This window comes from Puma concolor, chromosome E2 (assembly GCF_028749965.1).
Source record: "Puma concolor isolate L17-30 chromosome E2, mPumCon1.1.hap2, whole genome shotgun sequence".
NCBI lineage: Eukaryota > Metazoa > Chordata > Mammalia > Carnivora > Felidae > Puma > Puma concolor.
Window position 1 is genome coordinate 34,743,133 of NC_141681.1, and position 16,550 is coordinate 34,759,682.

Genomic DNA, 16,550 nt, shown 5'->3' on the forward strand with positions numbered 1-16,550 from the left:
TTATCTATTTCTGAATGTTAAAACTGAAGCCTAGAGGTTAAATAATTTGCTCAAGATCGTACAGCTAGAGGCAGAATCGGGATTTGAACCCAGTATCTGACTGTAGCCTAGCCTGCTTGCTCCTCTCACGGCTCCGCTGCCCAGCATACTGTGTATCTGCCTTCTGTGGGGGGGGGGGGGGGGGATTACCAGTCCCGACTTGCTAAGAGTCTGGACAGCATCCTCTGTGCCTCTGCATACAGTGGTTTCAGTATGCATCGGTCTGCCTTCCACACGCAGTTGTGGGTTTCAGCCCAAACTCTGCACGCTTGTAGCTGTGTAAGACCTCAGGCACGTCACTTGGCCTCTCTGGGAATCTGTTGATGAGGATTAAATTCAGTAATGCCTGAAAAGCACTCAGCATTATGCCTGGCTGACAGTGTGTGCCCATGTAGGATGGCAACGGTGAAAAGGGAACTGGGTGGGACCTGGTAGCTTCAGCCTGCGCATGTGTAGAGCTTCAGAGCCCGTTAAATCTGAAAAATACTGTGTGTGCACATTTTTGACTTAAACAAAGTTCCATTTTACAGAGTCCATAACCCAGCTTTAATATTATTACATGCCCCAGACTGGGATTAATTCCAGGACAAGAGATTTATTATGCTGTATAGAGTTTCTCCTGTGTTCTCCTAAGTACATGGCCTCCGTCTCCACCAGCCTGGTCTTACATGCAGGGGTACGGGATGCTGGAGGTGCCCCATCCCTACCCAGCCTTGTTCAGTGGGCCCAGGGGCAGGATGGAGAGGTGAGTTGCTTTCTGATGTTACCATCCCGTGGCTGTCGACCACTGGACCTCAGCATATCCCAGGGTCTGTCTGTCGGTTACGTCTCAGTGTGTGGAATAGCACCCCATGCTTCTCCAACCTCTGAGAGTGACTTTGTTTGTTGCAAAAGCAAGCTTTCACATTTCAGTGGTGGTGTAAGGGGCTCTTGGTAGGGGAATGGTATCTGTGGGATCGGGGAGAGGTCTGAACCTTTGCCGTCTTCCTGGGTGTCGCAAATGGCTTCATCTCAAGCAGAAACTCGGACTATAGACAATAGTGGGCTGCAGAAGTGTGTAGAGGTTCTGATGCTGCATCTGGTTCCAGGCGGTGCTGTGATTGATTCGTGATGTCTGCTAGGGACACAGGGATCGGGAAACCATACTGATACTGCACTTGTTTGCTATTCAGGTTTTATTCCAATTATTTAACATCTCTGTGAAACCCACAAAGGCCTCATTGTAGGCTTTACCCCCTTGCTCCTGATCATGGGTATTATAAGGACTCCCACAAGTGATCCTTCTTCCTTGCCCTGTTCCCCACCCTGATGGCCTGTTTGTACGACTTCAAAACTCACAGGCCCATCTCTGTTCTCTCTTTCAGTTGAAGAGGGGGAGGCCTCGGACTTCTCGCTGGCCTGGGAATCCTCCGTGACAGCATCAGGTAAATGCCCAGGGGCTGCTGGGGGAGTTGCTGGGGGTCCTGGGGGGGTGGGGGGTGGGGTGGGCTCAGGAACTCAGAAAGCCACCCAGCTGGTTATAGAAATCCTATTCTTCATGTCACATTCCTGTCTCCAGGCCAGACTACCCTGTGCAACACGATTTTTATATCAGTTCCATATGGTCAATAAAATCTATTACATACGGAGACTAATCTGCCCTATTCTCCTGGGGGACCACGTTTCCTTCTTGTGGGCGCATTCAGATGGGCCACGATACCCCCACTACACAGGCTTTGAAGCTCCCTGCCATGGGTGCCATTGTACATTCATTCCGGTCTAATTGCATAAAACCCTCTTTAATAGGACGTTTAAACTCTGATCGGAATCTCAGTTCCCATGTTCCCCCTCCCAGAGGGGGCTGCTTTGCACCCCCAGGCCAGCAACCTGAGCCCGTGCCTCCAGGGGGAGGTAATGGGGGGAAGTTCAGACTTCTGTAATGTGTGGCCGCCATCGGGGTGGCTTGGCAGTTAGGGGACTTGGGTTTTCGGCTGACTTCTGCCCTTGTGTAAGCTCCTTCTCTGTGCCTCAGTTTCCCCAGCTATTAAAAGAGGTGGATGGATAAAGTTTTCTAACTGTAAAGTCTTGTCATTTGGAGCTGTCTGTGGAGCTTGGGGTTAGACCTGGCTTTGGGGTCCTTGGGAGCCCCTGGGGGGGTGCTGTTCGCTCCTGTTGGCTCTGAGTCCAGCCGGCACCTCTCGGCAGCGGCCGTGGCTCCCAGTCCTGCAGATAGAGCCTCTCCTGCTTTGTCCCCGTCCCAGGATCCTGACCATCTGGGTCTGGATTCATGGGGGAGCTGGAGCCAGGCTGATCTCGTAGAAAGTTGGGCCTGAAGAGACTCTGAGGGAATCATCTTGTTCAACCTCCTTGTCTTCTAGATGTGGAAACTGAGGTACAGAGAGAGCTTTGCTCTGGGTCAGTGGTTCCCAAGATGCGGTATCAGGCATCAGGCATATGCACATTTAACACTTGAATGGTTATACATTGGATTTGTGATTTTATGGCTCCTTGTGACTTAAGATGGTGCTAATCATTTAAGTGAGAACATTGTGTTGACAGTTTTAAGTGACAGTACATAATGCTTGGGTTCAGCGGAAATCATGAAGATGGTTTGCAAATAATGAAATCTGGGAAATGTTGGTACAGATTGGACAGAAGGGAATGGAGAGCCAGCACTGGACACTCCTTGTCCAGCGCTCTTTTTAGCACAATCGGGACGCCGCTTGGAGAGTTCCAAAGGTCTTGGTTGGATCCTGGCTGACTCAGGTTTGGGCACTGTTGTGTCTGCAGGTGCCTGGCCCTTGGTGACAGGGGCTTCCTCCATGGGAGAGGTGTTGTCTGAAGCCAGAATGAAGGCGGTGGTGCTCACATTCTTAGGAGAAGAGTCCAGGGTTAGGACAGATGTTGGGGTCCACACTGGTTAGGTTGGAGGAAGGGACTGCATAGCCCCTGTCCTGTGTCGTTCTGTACAGGGGAGATGCATTCCTCATGGTTGGAAAAAATGCAGTGAGATTATAAAGCTCTGTGTCTCATCCAGGGATCCTGACCCATGTGGGGGTGCATGAGCTCAGGCTTCTGCCAATACTGAAGAGGACCCTCACGGTGCTCCAAGCTCCCGGACCAGGAAAGCACCCGGCTCAGTGTCCATATAAGGTCCTGCCTCTTTGCTGCTTTCCCAGCGGGGCCGGAGGCAATGAGGACAGACAAGAATAGCAGTGGGGTGCTAGGAGGGCACTGGCTCTGGTCGTGGTGGTTGGACAGCCCTGTGCAGAGGGCATCAGGTGCTCAGACTGCATCCCTGAGGCAGTGGGTGAGATGTCGCACAGTCTGGGGTGCCAAGGGGGCTGTGTGGGGGCCCTGCCGGTCTGCAGTTCTCTGATGCCATAGTGGAAGGGCCAGTCTTACAGCCTCCCTGGGACACTTGGGCAGAGAGGAGGTTGTGAGATTTGTCAGTTTCTAGCCAAGAGCTGAGCAGGACCCGCATGCGTGTGCAGGGAGAGGTACATGGCTCTTTGGGAGTCCCCTCCAGCCCTCAGGGACCGTTGCGCCTGTCAGCTTTGGATTGTCTGCTCAGAGATGGGGAGAGGGAAGGCAAAGCATCCCGGGCATTGGATAAGTCACAGCCAAACAGTGCCTTGTTTTGTTTTCTTTGGCCCATTTCTGATGATTTTTTACAGTGTGTGCATGTGATAAATTTTCCTTCCCAATTCTGTTGGGCTTGGGCTGTTAAAGTCAGCTTGTGTTCCCTGAGCATGGGGCTTATGAGGTGTTGTGGCTCCTGGGTGACAGGACCAAGCCCGTTTGGGAGGCAGCCCTGGACATGGGTGGTGTCATTTATCAAGCCGTTACTTGGTACCCGCCAGGCCCAGAACAAGCGCTTTACCTGCACTATCTCAATGCACTATCATGATGACCCCGTGAGGTGGGTGCTGTTTCCAGGAGCAGCTCCAGAGTTTCTCTGTAGGCTGGTTTAGGGACAGCCATCTGGTGGGGGACAGGGCCAGAGGCCTGCTTAAAGCTCCTTTGGTGTAACGCTTTTCAGTAAGCTGAGAAAATGTCACTTGGCCGCATCAGAGAACGGGGGGCAGGTGCCAGGGAAGATTATGGGGGAGCAGAGCCTCCGCGAGCCACCCTTGGCACTGCTGCTGGGAATTGCCATCTTCATTCGGCGGCCAGGGGAAGGAGGCTCAGAGCTGTGGAGAAGGAGCTCGAACCCAAGCTCTCCCTCGGCCGGAGCGTGTGGCTTCACCTCTGCGCAGCCCGGCATAGAGATGGGCAGCGAAGCAGAACCCGAAGGCATCGTGGGGGCTTTAGGAAAGTCCCCGGCGGTACAGGCCACAGAGGGTCTTTGGCTCATCAGACCGGAGGAACCCAGGGTGAGGTGAGCAGGGTGAGCAGAGAGCGTTTTACCAGGAGGAGCGCAGGGCTGCAGGGCACAGGGTAGTTCCTCTTCTGTGGGGGGCCTCGGCGGCTGGGCTGCAAGCCTGCCCCCTGCCCGCTTTGCCCTGGCTGTGGGAGCGTGATGGAGAGCTCCAATAAAGAAGCAGAATGCATAGTGTGCTCTTTGCTCACCTCTGGCCTCCTCGGGCCCTCGTTGCCCGTGGGGACCCTGTGGTCACCACCCAGGGAACAACCTGGCCTGCTCTGTCTGTGCCCTCGTGTCGGGGCCCTGACAGTGATGGAGAGCCTGGCCCGGCCTGGCGGGGAGATGGGCTCACAGCACTCTTCTCTGGCCTGGCCGGGGCTTCATGGGAGGGGGAGGGCCAGCCTCTCGGCGGGCAAATACGGGGCTCCTGACAGCACGGCCCCTGGGATGGAGCCCTGCATTCAGAGCCTGGGTATGGGGTGCATAGTAGGGGTGGGGTTTTAAATCATTCTCCGCTGCGTTCTGATTTTTCTCACCCATAAAATGGGGAATGAGGGAGATGATACCTTATAATGAGATAATTAAAACAAGAGAAATTCTTAACCTGTTTTGAGCCACAGATGCCTTTCAGCATCCAATGGGCACATGTTACATGTGATTTCAGGGGAGTTCATGGGTTACCCTAACCTCAGCTTCCCCTACCTTGCCAGGCCATGGGTTTGAATATCTTAGGGATGGGAGGGTCCTTTGTGAAAGTCCCACAGGGGTCCTACCTGTCCCGAGGCTGGCCTGTGGCACAGGTGAGAGGGGGAGGGTCTGTGGTAAACTGTGACACAGACCCTCTACAGGGACAGCAGTCCCTTAGCGCCCCCTGACTGTGCCAGGGCACTGGGGCCAGAATTGCCTGGTCATCTGAGTTTTTATTTATTTGTTTATTAAAAAATTTTTTTTATTTAAAAAAAGTCTAATTTTTTTTTTTTAATTTATTCTTGAGAGAGAGAGAGCGAGAGAGAGAGAGACAGAGCATGAGCAGGGGAGGGGCAGAGCAAGAGAGGGACACAGAATCTGAAGCAGGCTCCAGGCTCTGAGCTGTCAGCACAGAGCCCAATGTGGGGCTTGAACTCACAAACAGTGAGATCATGACCTGAGCTGAAGTCGGACACCCAACCGACTGAGTCACCCAGGCGCCCCTAAAAAATTTTTCTTTAATGTTTATTTATTATTGAGAGACAGAGATAGAGACAGAGCACGAGTGGGGGAGGGGGAGAGAGAGAGAGGGAGACACAGAATCTGAAGCAGGCTCCAGGCTCTGAGCTATCAGTACAGAGCCTGATGCAGGGCTCGAACTCACAAACCATGAGATCATGACCTGAGTGAAGTTGGATGCTTAACTGACTGAGCCACCCAGGCGCCCCTATTTGTTTATTTTTATTTATCTATTTTTTAAAAGTTTTTTTATTTTGAGAGAGAGAGAAAGCACGAGCAGGGAAGGAGCAGAGAGAGCGGGAGAAAGAAAGAATCACAAGCAGGCTCTGAGCTGTCAGCCTGAAGCCTGATGTGGGGCTTGAACTCACGAATTGTGAGATTATGACCTGAGCCAAAATCAGGTCAACAGCTTGAGTAACTGACCCACCTAGGCACCCCTCATCTGAGTTTTTAAAAAACAGAACAGAGAGCTGAATTTTCACATGAAATCATTAGATTAAAAAAATGTAGCAACTCCTATCGTTTAAAAAATATTTTTTTTTAATGTTTATTTTGAGAGAGAGACAGAGTGCAAGTGGGGGTGGGGGGCAGAGAGAGAGGAGGACACAGAATCTGAAGCAGGCTCCAGCTCTGCGGGGTTCATGGGTTCTGCGGGGCTCAAACCCATGAACCGTGAGATCATGACCTGAGGTGAAGTTGGACACCCAACTCACTGAGCCACCCAAGTGCCCCTGCAACTCCTGTTGTTTGAAGGCAGCTTTATTGAGATACAATTTATAAATCATATAATGCATTCACTGAAAGTACATAATTCAGTGGATTTGCATATATCCAAAGATATGTATCATCACCACCATAGTCAACTTACGGCATTTTCATGACCTCAAAGAAAAGCTCTGTGCCCCTTGGGTGTCACCTCTATCCTTCCATCACCCCCAGCCCTTAAGCACCCACTGAACTACTTTCTCTGTAGAAGGGAATCATATTATATGTAGTCTTTACTGACCAGCTTCTTTCATCTTGATATTTTCAAGGTTTATCTGAATTGTAGCCTGTATCAGCCCTTCCTTCTTTTTTATGACTGAATAATATTCCACTGTATGGCTGTACCATATTTTGTGTATTTGTTCATCTGTTAATGAACGTTTGGGTTGTTTCCTCCTTTTGGCTTTTGTGAATAGTGCTGCTGTGAACTTCTGTGTGCCAGTGTTTGAATACTTGTTTCCAGTTTTGGGGGGCGTATTCCTGGGAGCAGAATAGCTGGGTCATGTGGTAATTCTATGTTTAACTTCGTGAGGAACGGCCAGACTGTTTCCCACAACAGTGGCACCATTTCACGCTCTTGCCAGTAATGTATGAGTTCCATTTTCTCCACATCCTCACCAACACTTGTTGTTTTCCCTTTTTTTAAATTTTTAATTTTTTATTCTAGCCTTCCTAAATGTCAACTGGTATCTTATTTTGGACAACCCATATTAAGAAAAAAGTGTCCAGGCCACAGAAAGGCCTTCTGCCGGATGGTTTCAGCTTGGTCACCAAGTAGGAGGCTTTACCAGGGGGCCTCTCTGTCCCCTGCCCTGCTCTCCCGCTGACTTCTCCTCTTGTTGAATAGTCCAGCAAGCACAGTGAGGACGCCTGCCTTCCCTTCAGTGCTTTTTCTCTCTTCCCTCAAGCCCTTCTGCACGTGGTCTCTAAGTGGCAGGCGCCAGGATAATCGTGATCATTGTGGGCTTTCAGTGAACCAACCCAAACGAATGGAGCTTTGCCACCCTTGCTCTGTCTGGTCACCGAGTTTGATCGGGGGCTGAAGGGACTCATCTCTGTATAACTGTCTGATCACAGTCTCACTGGAACCTCCCACCTCTCCAGGCCGGGTTTCTGGACAGGCTGGGCTTCCTTCCAATATGGCTGCTGTGGAGCAAGCTGGGGGTGCAGTGGGAGGAGGGTCTGGGGGGTGGTCTGGAGTGAGAAACAGTTACTCTGTTGACACATGTTCATCGTCAGTGTCTGGGCAGGTTCGCCAGGCTTATTTGTGGTGACAGACACGCTTGTGTCAGGAGAGAAACACTTGATATAATTAGTTGGTTGCGATGGCCCGAGACTCTATCGGTGTGATTGGAGTTGGAGGCCCTCCTGCCACGTGATAGGTCCCGTTGTCCTGGTTAATGGAACCATCCATCTCATTTACGAGCTACTTCTAGGAACTGGGTCTCCTTGGTGGTGCTTTGGTGCTTTGGACATACAGAAACTGAGGCACAGGGATGCTAGTGACTCATTTTAAAGTCACACAACCAGGAAGTGGCAGAGCCGGGATTGGAACCCTGGCAGTGCAGGCGTGAACGTAGCACCAAGGCTGTACGTGGCAGAGCTGGCTGTGAGGATGTCGTCCAGGCTCTTCATTTTTATTTTTATTTTTATTTTTATTTAAAAAAATTTTTTTTTAACGTTTATTTATTTTTGAGACAGAGAGAGACAGAGCATGAACGGGGGAGGGGCAGAGAGAGAGGGAGACACAGAATCGGAAGCAGGCTCCAGGCTCTAAGCCATCAGCCCAGCAGGCTCTTCATTTTTTAGAGGGGATCCGGAAGCTTTGTGAGGGGCTCAGCTCTGTGCCCGGGTCCTTCCTGGGTCAGGTGGAAGGGTGTAGCTAGGGCCGGGCTTCCTGGTTTGTTACCCGGAAGGAGAGAAGGTACATGTTTTGGAGGCCTTGGACGCATCTGCCGTCTCGAAGGCCAGGCAAACGCTGCGGGCCAGCCTCTCTGTGCAGACTCCCACCCATCTGGCTGCAGTCCGCCTCTCTGCCCCCCTCCCCCCCGCCCCCCGCACCTATACCTGGGCGTTGGGCATGCGTACAGTTTGCAGGGGAGGCTGGTACTAGGGCTGCAGGCTTTGGGACCTGCTCAGGTGGGAATTAGAATAGCATCTGGGTGGTTGGTATCTGGGGGCCCCTTAGAGAGGGGTGCTGAAGCCCTTTGCTTTCCTTCAGACTGGCACTGGGTGAGCGGTGGGTCTGGGAGAGTGGTCAGGGTCCCCACTCCTGACAAAGGTAGCGGCCTCCTCGCCCCTCTGCAGTGAAGCGGACGGAAATGTCTGGAAGACTGGGCCTTGCACGCAGGGAGTCGAGGCCCGTCCAGGCAGCCCAGCCTGGACTTCTGAGCCTTCTCAGAGCTGCCTCCCCACCCCACTTGTGTTTTCTTAGAGTGCGTATTTATTATTTCAACTACTTCATAGAAACCCCACCTACAACCCTGTGCTTCCACACTCCTGCTGTTTGTACTTCTCTCGGCCCCTTTTCCACCTCCGTCGTGTGTAAACAGACTTACCTAGATGAGGTCCAGCATGAAACGCCGTGGATTCCAGGTCGCTCCCATCCTCCCGCCCATTAGGCCTGAGCTTCACGCAACCCCCAGGCCCCCATAACCTTCTGTCTGAGAAGCTGCGTCGGGGTCCTTGGGTGAGTGGGCATACATTTTCTTAACTGCCCCTCCCCTGTTGGACACTTGGACTACTTTTCCTTTTTGGCTCTTACAAGTAGTACTATGACTAGGATCTTTGTGAAGGGGCTCTTTTTCTCCTTTGCAGTTTTTCTTAGGGGCTCCCAGCACCTTTTAACTTTTTCTTTTGCTCATCAGATCAAGGCCCGAGCAACTGTCCTGCTCTTTCTCCCCACCCCTCTCCAGGATCCCTCCCTTGAATTATGTCCTGAGTGACCCTCTGCCTGGGCTCGTCAGTGAGCCTGTCCCGGCCCCCCTGGCGGTGATACCGTGGCCCATGACCAAAGGCCCAGGCTTTCGTTGGCTCAAGCTCTATTGGCTGGTGCTGTCCACCTCTGGAGCTTGAGCCCCCAACCTAGTCATCTTCTCGATGTGGACCAGGGGACATTTTAAAGGAGCAGAAAAGGTCTAAGTAGATGTATAATTTCCCAGCATTTTAAAGACTTGTGAAATGCGGCTTTATGTGGGGCCAGCTGGGGAGTTTCTCATTAGCTCGGCCGGGGCGTCTGTGGGGAGTTGAGCTAAGTGGAACCAGGCAGGCTGGGCAGGAAGACGCGGTGGCCCCGAGCTCACCAGGGGAGTGTGGCAGGCATGCTCCGGCTGCTGTGCTCCTTGGACCCCTGGCCAGGCCAGCGGGCCTGAGCCTTTGTTAGAGCTGCGTCCCCCAGCACAGGAGGCCTAGAAACCTTCGGGGGGTGACTGGAGCTGAGAGGTGGCCACTCTGTTACCATGGTGAGCAGTCCATGAGGTGTGGGGCATCTGTTCGCCGCGTGCACGTGGGGGCATGTACTCGTGTTGTGTGTGTGTGTGTGTGTGTGTGTGTGTGTGTGTGTGGGTGGGCCCAGGTGCCGCAGCCCTGACTCAGACCCCTGGGGACCCCGGGGCCTTTGCACCCCTCCATGCGGCATCTTGGACCCCTGGGGCTGAGGAGGATGTGGCGTTTCCTGCCCACCCTTTCCTCTGGGCCAGCCAGGGGCCCCTGCTGGGCTGTACTGTAACGACTTCCTCTGTGAACACGCGTCTGTGGAGCCCGTGCACCCGTGTGCGTGTGTGTGCCCGTGCCTGGGGTGTGTGTGCGAGGGAGTGTGTATGGCGTCTCTCTCTGGACTCTTCTTCTCCCCTCCAGCCTGGCTGATGGTTTTGCTGGAGTGAAGCCATGGAGTGGGGCTTGTCTTGCTGTTTTCACCTCTTGGGGTGGACTTGGGCTTTCTCAGAGGCAGGGACTCTGTGTAATTTGTCTCATACCTGCAGCCTGGCCCGCAGCGGTGGCTCTGCCATCGTCCCCCCTGCTCCTTGCCATGTGGTCGCTGCTGCCAGCCCTGCTGGTCTGGGGCTGTCCAGCCCAGCAAGCCCCGGGTCCCATTCGCCTCTCCTGGGGTGTTGGGCTCTTCAGGTGGCATCGGTCATGAGGATTTTAATGAGGGAGGGGCCGGTCCTACTTTCCACGCTTGGGTGCGCCCTGAGGTCCGGGTGCACTCCGGGATGAGTCTCTGTGATGTTAGCCACACTCTAAGTCCCCAGGACCCCGCTGGTAGACAGTGGAAGCCAGTGGCTGTTTGGTGACTTGAAGCCTGGCTATAAACCAGAGTCACAGGCAGGTGTGTAAGTGGGTGTGGACAGGTAGGCCTGATGATGACATTGGGCCTCGTGGCTTTGGGGAGGTCTCCCTGTGTTGCCCCGGTGTGGTGAACACCAGCTCTTCTAAGACATAATTCTGCATGCAATCTGGTGATCTCATGAAAATGTGAATTCTGACTCAGTAGGTCTGGGTGGGGCCTGAGATTCTGCATTTCTAAGCAGCCCCAAGGTGCTGCTGATGCTGCTGGACCACATACCGGTCTGAGCAACAAAGATTTAGAGCGTTTGATGAGTTAAGTCCTCTTGCCTGCTCCCTTTGACTTTTAGTCTAGCTGGGCCCTCTGCATATGGAGCTCATCCTTCAAAGCTCAGCCTAACTGACACCTCCTCCCAGAAGTATGCCATGATGGCTCTGCCGTAATTATTGCACCTTCCTTTGTGCCCTTCAGCCTTGGGGGCTGCCCTGATCCTGGCCTTCACTGCCTTTTGCTTGGTTGTGACCTTCCTTCTGTAGATGCCCAGTTCCTTTGCTGCTCTGCTTGCTCCTTCAGGCAGTGACCATGTCTCATTCTCTGTGCTCTCAGGGCCCAGCCCTGGCTTGGTTACTGGCAGGTACCTGGTGAACGCTTGCCAAGGTGGAGAACTTCACCTCTGCCTCTTTGTGTTTGCCCTTGGCCGTCCAGGGCCTGATATTTGCTCACGTTGTTAAGGGCAGGCATTGGGTTTGAGGTCCAGATACTCTGGCTCTGTGAGGCCTTGAGTAAGTTAGTTGACTTCTCTGTGCTTCCATTTACTCATCTAACATGGGGATGATCGTCTTCCTGGGCCATTGTGAGGACTGTGTGAGGGAATGCATATGGGTCAGCCTTAGCTTCCTAGGATGGATTAGCCTTAGCCTTCTAGGGTGGCACCTGGTCTCTGTACTTTTATTCTTGAGATTTGGTAACACATTGATGGGAGCTCGGACTCGAGCTTAGCTCTGAGCTGGGATCTGTGAGGGTGGTAGAGGAGGCCCAGATGCCCCCTTCTCCCTGCCTCCTCCCCCCCCCCCCCCCCGCCCCAGTGTCTTAACTGGTAGTCTCTAGGCATCACCACAGTGGGCAGGGCTGCGTTGTCACTCATGCCGACCCTGGTTGGTGGGGCATTGCTCGTTTCCCAAGTGGAGAAGGCTCTGGTGGGGTTGGGTGCTGGTGGGGGTTTGGTGGTCAGGGTCTACTCTGAAAGGCAGAGGCCATGAGGATGTCCTATGATCAGCTTCCTTCCCTGGGCAGGGCTTGATGCACCAAATGTGCAGCCATGGGTCGGTGCCCAGTAGGAAATGGCCAAGGTCAGCCCAGTCATGCTGCCTGGCTGTTCCTGGCTTCCTGGGCGGACACTCGGCAGGGCCCAGCTCCCGGCTTGGGTATGGTCAGTGCTGCATCAGCCAGCGTCCTGCTGTCGGCTGCGATGGCCCACGGGGGTTAGACTGCTGTCCTCTCAGCTGCCATTCTCTTAAAGTCCTTGAGCGTGCAGGCAGCTGTTGGTGTGTGTGTTTGCATGTGCACCACACATACAGACCCCTCCATGTGTGTACTAGCCTAACCTGGCTGGTTCAAAAAAACATGATTTTGCCCACGCCGATAATTCTTTTTTCCTTTGTTGTGGTTGATTGCTTTAATTGATGGCTGCTGGCCACACTTGGTAGTAGTTAGCACATTAGACTGATACTGAATCCAGTAAATAGGACAGTAAACAGGGCACAAATACTTTGCAAAACCTGCAAGCTGGGGGAGGCAGAGCAGTGCCTGTTTTTGCTCCCTGTTGTATCTTCGGCAACTCACTGTTACCATCAGCAACTGTAGTAACTAACATTAACAATAAAACATGATAACCATCTGGTGGGCCTTCACTAGAGCCAGGCACAAGGCTGGGCGCCAGCATGCATTAGCTCATTTAGCCCTCCTGAGCCACAAGTCGTAGGAAGTGCTACCGTTCCCATCTTGCAGATGAGCAGTTGAGGCCCAGAGAGGTTGAGACACGGGTGCAGGGTTTCTGAGCTGGTGGGGCTAGAGCAGGGATTTGAGCCTGCTTTGGTTTCATCTGAGTCTAGGGCCCACTTCTGTTGTCGCTAATTCAGTGGCCAGGACTCTGGAGGTTTGCTGTGTGTGCTGTGGAGACACACAAGAGGATGTGCTAAGAGCCCTAATGAGGTCCGTATGTCACATATCACTAGTGAGGGGGTGCCAGGGCCAGCGTGCGGAGGAGTGACTGCTGATGAGCACAAGGCCGAGACTGCTCAACAGTGATGTGTTCGCTCACCAGCCATTGTGGTGCAGGTGTGTGCCCCCAGAGCACACATGTTCACTTATTTGCAGACATAAGCCCATGTGCACACACCTCACAGACACATGCTTGCACACACACCTGTACCCGCAGCACACATGTATACACACATCGGTGCACATGCACACATGCACGTTACTCCCCCCCCCCCCCCCCCCACCGGACGTGGTGCATACACACATTCATATATGTGGCCCTCCATACCTCACATATGCCCATACGTGCACACAAACACAGGTGTGCCCACACACATGAACGTATGAGTGCACTAACACATGCCCACACGTACACAGCGCACAGATGCATGCACTTAAAACATGTGCACAAAGAGAGACATGCACACACAGGCACCGCACCCCTCGGCCTGCAAATGAACAGAAACGTCCTGCGTCTGGGGTGTCTCTCTTCAGGGATGGCGACAGTGCCCCTCTCAGGCGGTGTTCGTGCTCTCTGTTTTCTTTCTTTGGTTTCTTTGTTGTACCCTCAGTGCCTTAGACATACTTTCCGTCCAAAGATTCGAACCCCTGCTGTTGGACCCGGTGCTGGGCTGACCCGGGTGCAGACACAGACCCCAGTGCCCATCTGTCTGTTCGCCTGCCTGGCCTGCTCTGGCCCACATGCGCCCCCACCCCCCGCATCCCCAACTTGGACATGACTTCATTTCCACCCTGCACCTGCCACTTTAAGAGTCCAGGGGCCTGGTGGGCCTGTCCCCAGGGTCGGGCTGAGGGAGGCTGGACAGCTGCGGGCTGGGGGAGAAGCTTTGTTAGCTCCCAGGGGCCTCTTGGAGCCCAGGCAATGCTGGGGAAACTGAAACAAAGACCGACAATGGCCTCCTTCCCTCCCTGGGCGGCCTCGGAGCTGGGCCCGCATGGGCGGCCTCTGGGGGCCCCTGTTATTTCCTGTGCTGGCTGCGGGGCTCCTCGCCAGCCGCAAATGGGCAGGAAGCGGGGCAGGGCATCTCCTCCCCACCCGCTGGGCTGGCCCTCATAGGCCAGAGTAGCCGCTTCTGTGAGCAGGGGGCCAGCGCGACGTGCCTGCTGCACCGTCTGCTGCTCCAGGCCTGCGAGGCTAGGTCTGCCCTGCTCAGGTCTGCCCGGGCTTCCCAGGGGGGGAGACCTGACCCCCGGCTCTGCCGACCTCTCCCTGCTGCAGAGCCCACATGCTCCCACCATCTGCGCTGGAAGCCGAGTTTCTGCCACCCCTAGGCTTTGTGGCCAGAGCGCTCGCCCCACAGAATGGGGGACGAGGCCGGGCAGGGAGCATTGTATCGGTTGTTAATTAAGTCATCTGGGATGGTGCTAGAAGTGGAGTTTAGATTTAGTACTGCAGTTAGGGTTACCTTTAAGCCTAGGGTCAGGATGAGGGTTAGGAGTAGGGTTATGTTTACATATTTATTTTATTTTATTTTTTTCCCAATGTTTATTTGTATTTTCAGAGAGACAGACAAGAGTGCGAGTGGGGGAGAAGAAGGAGACAGAATCCTAAGCAGGCTCCAGGTTCTGAGCTGTTAGCACAGAGCCCGATGCGGGGCTTAAACTCACGGAGTGTGAGATCATGACCTGAGCCGAAGTCCGGCGCTCAACTGACTGAGCCACCCAGGCGCCCCAGGGGTAGGGTTATGTTTAAGGCTAAGGTCAGAGTTAGGTTTGCCAAGCCCTAAAGACTAAAAACAAAAAACAAAAAACCAGGAGTCAGAGCATGGGTTTTGAAGCAAACAGACCTTTGTTTCAGTGCTGGATTCCCCACCGGTTTGTTCAGTACCTGATTAGCAGGTGCATGTGCCATACTAGGGCCCCAAGGATGCGCTGGCTTCCATCTCTCCAGGACTCACATTCTAGAGTGAGAAAACAAGCAGCGCTATTCACCAATTAGCTGTGAGGGTGGACTTGACTAAGTTATTCACCTTCTCAGGACTCGGCTTCCTGATCTGTAAGGTGGGGATACCGAAGCCCCACCCTGTGGCATCGTTACAAGGGTAAATGAGAACGTAGATGTGATGTGTTCAGCACAGTGGCCAGCCTTCAGCAAGCACCCATAAATGCTGGCTCTGGGTATAATTAAGGAGACGAGATGAGGGGGCCCTTACATCACTGAGCAGCTAAAATAATAGATGAAAGAACGAATTATGTCAGAAGCCCAAGGTGAGGGTTACTATGCAGGTGAGCTTCCTGGCAGGTTAGGCCAAAAGAGAAATAGGACGAGGGGCGGCCATGCTTTCTGATTTTATGTACTGGGGACGGATGAATGTTTTTCCCTGGCACTAAATGCTGAGGAATTTACTGTGTGGATCCTCATTAATCATTGAACAAATAACAGCCACTGTCTCAGTAACAATTTGGCACACAATACAGAAACAACTTTCCTAGAGTTCTTTCTTAAATTGACCCCGGAAGAACGCTCAGGGCCTAAGTACACAGCACAGCCGTGGACTTATGTGCTGCACAGCCTGGAGGGACCTGGGCAAAGCCAAATTGCATCCTGGGGCAGATGCTCAGGTCACTTTCCTGAGTGCCTGGTTAAATGCAATTCAATGAGGGTTCTTCAAAGCAGGACCTTGAATAGCCCTTGACGTGCCCATGGTTGCTGTGAGCCTTTGGGAGGGCTCCTCGAACTTTTGACGTCAGAAACTACCCCTTACCTATTTTTGAGGACCATCTGTCCCCAACTCATGAAGTCTTGGAACACAGTTTGGGAAGCCCTGTTCATATCCTTATGTTTGGAGCTCACCAGCTTGGGAGACGGCGTCACCTACCGTGTCCCCTCCGCCCAGACTGTAATCTGGTCATGGTTTGTATAGTGGCTGCTCAGGGCTTCATCCAGCAGGATCCACCCTTTGTTCCCTTACTATAGGATTATTGTCTTTACTCATCTTATCTGAGTAGAATCTGGCCTCCGGGAGGGACGCAGTCCGGAAAACAGGCTCAGGAGAGTTAGGAGGACCGAGGGCCGTGGCTAATTTGGGGTCTCTCTGTAGACGCACATGCCTAAATGCACACATGCATACCCAAACGCATTCACACTTAACCCACTCTTTGTATATATGAACACTGTTCTGTGCCTGAGTCCAGCTGGAGCTCCCTCCTGTCCCTTCCCCCTTCCGGTTGGCAGGACTGTGGGCTTGGCCCCAGGAAGGCCTGCCAGTGGTCACTTGCTCCTGGGTCTGGCAGGCACCCCATGGAGTTTCCATGGTGAGCCCTCCTTTGGGGGCCCCTGGGTGGGACTTTCCATCTGGGTGGAAACCTGACCCGCAGGCCACGAGAAAGAGGAAATGCCTTCCCCAAATGTGGAGAGAGAAAGAAAAGAGACGACCAGCCTGGGATTCCAGCCAGAACCCCTGATTTCCACAAAGCCGCATTGCCTGCGGACCCCGAGGGGTCTGGGGCGGGGCTGCTGAGGACCCACCCCTCAGGGAAGGCCACAGCTAGATGCCGTGGTGTCGTTTGGGTGGCTGGCTCCCATGTGCCCCTGTGGCACTGGCCTTGAGTTTGTGTGCATTCTCCTGCAGAGACTGGGGTCAGCCAGTTGGTAAAAGTGCCTGGCTAGGATCTGAATTTGGCTCTCTC

The 16,550-nt window shown here is 53.4% G+C and overlaps 1 protein-coding gene across 2 annotated transcripts in view; it reads left to right on the plus strand.

The window, feature by feature from the left end:
- Nucleotides 1-16,550, plus strand: part of ZNF423 (zinc finger protein 423) — a 334,487-nt gene that overhangs the window by 60,698 nt on the left and 257,239 nt on the right. For both annotated transcript variants that reach the window (XM_086689498.1, XM_086689499.1), the window contains exon 2: nucleotides 1,404-1,463. In XM_086689498.1, the coding sequence (XP_086545624.1) occupies nucleotides 1,404-1,463 (60 nt within the window). The remainder of the gene's footprint in view (nucleotides 1-1,403; nucleotides 1,464-16,550) is intronic.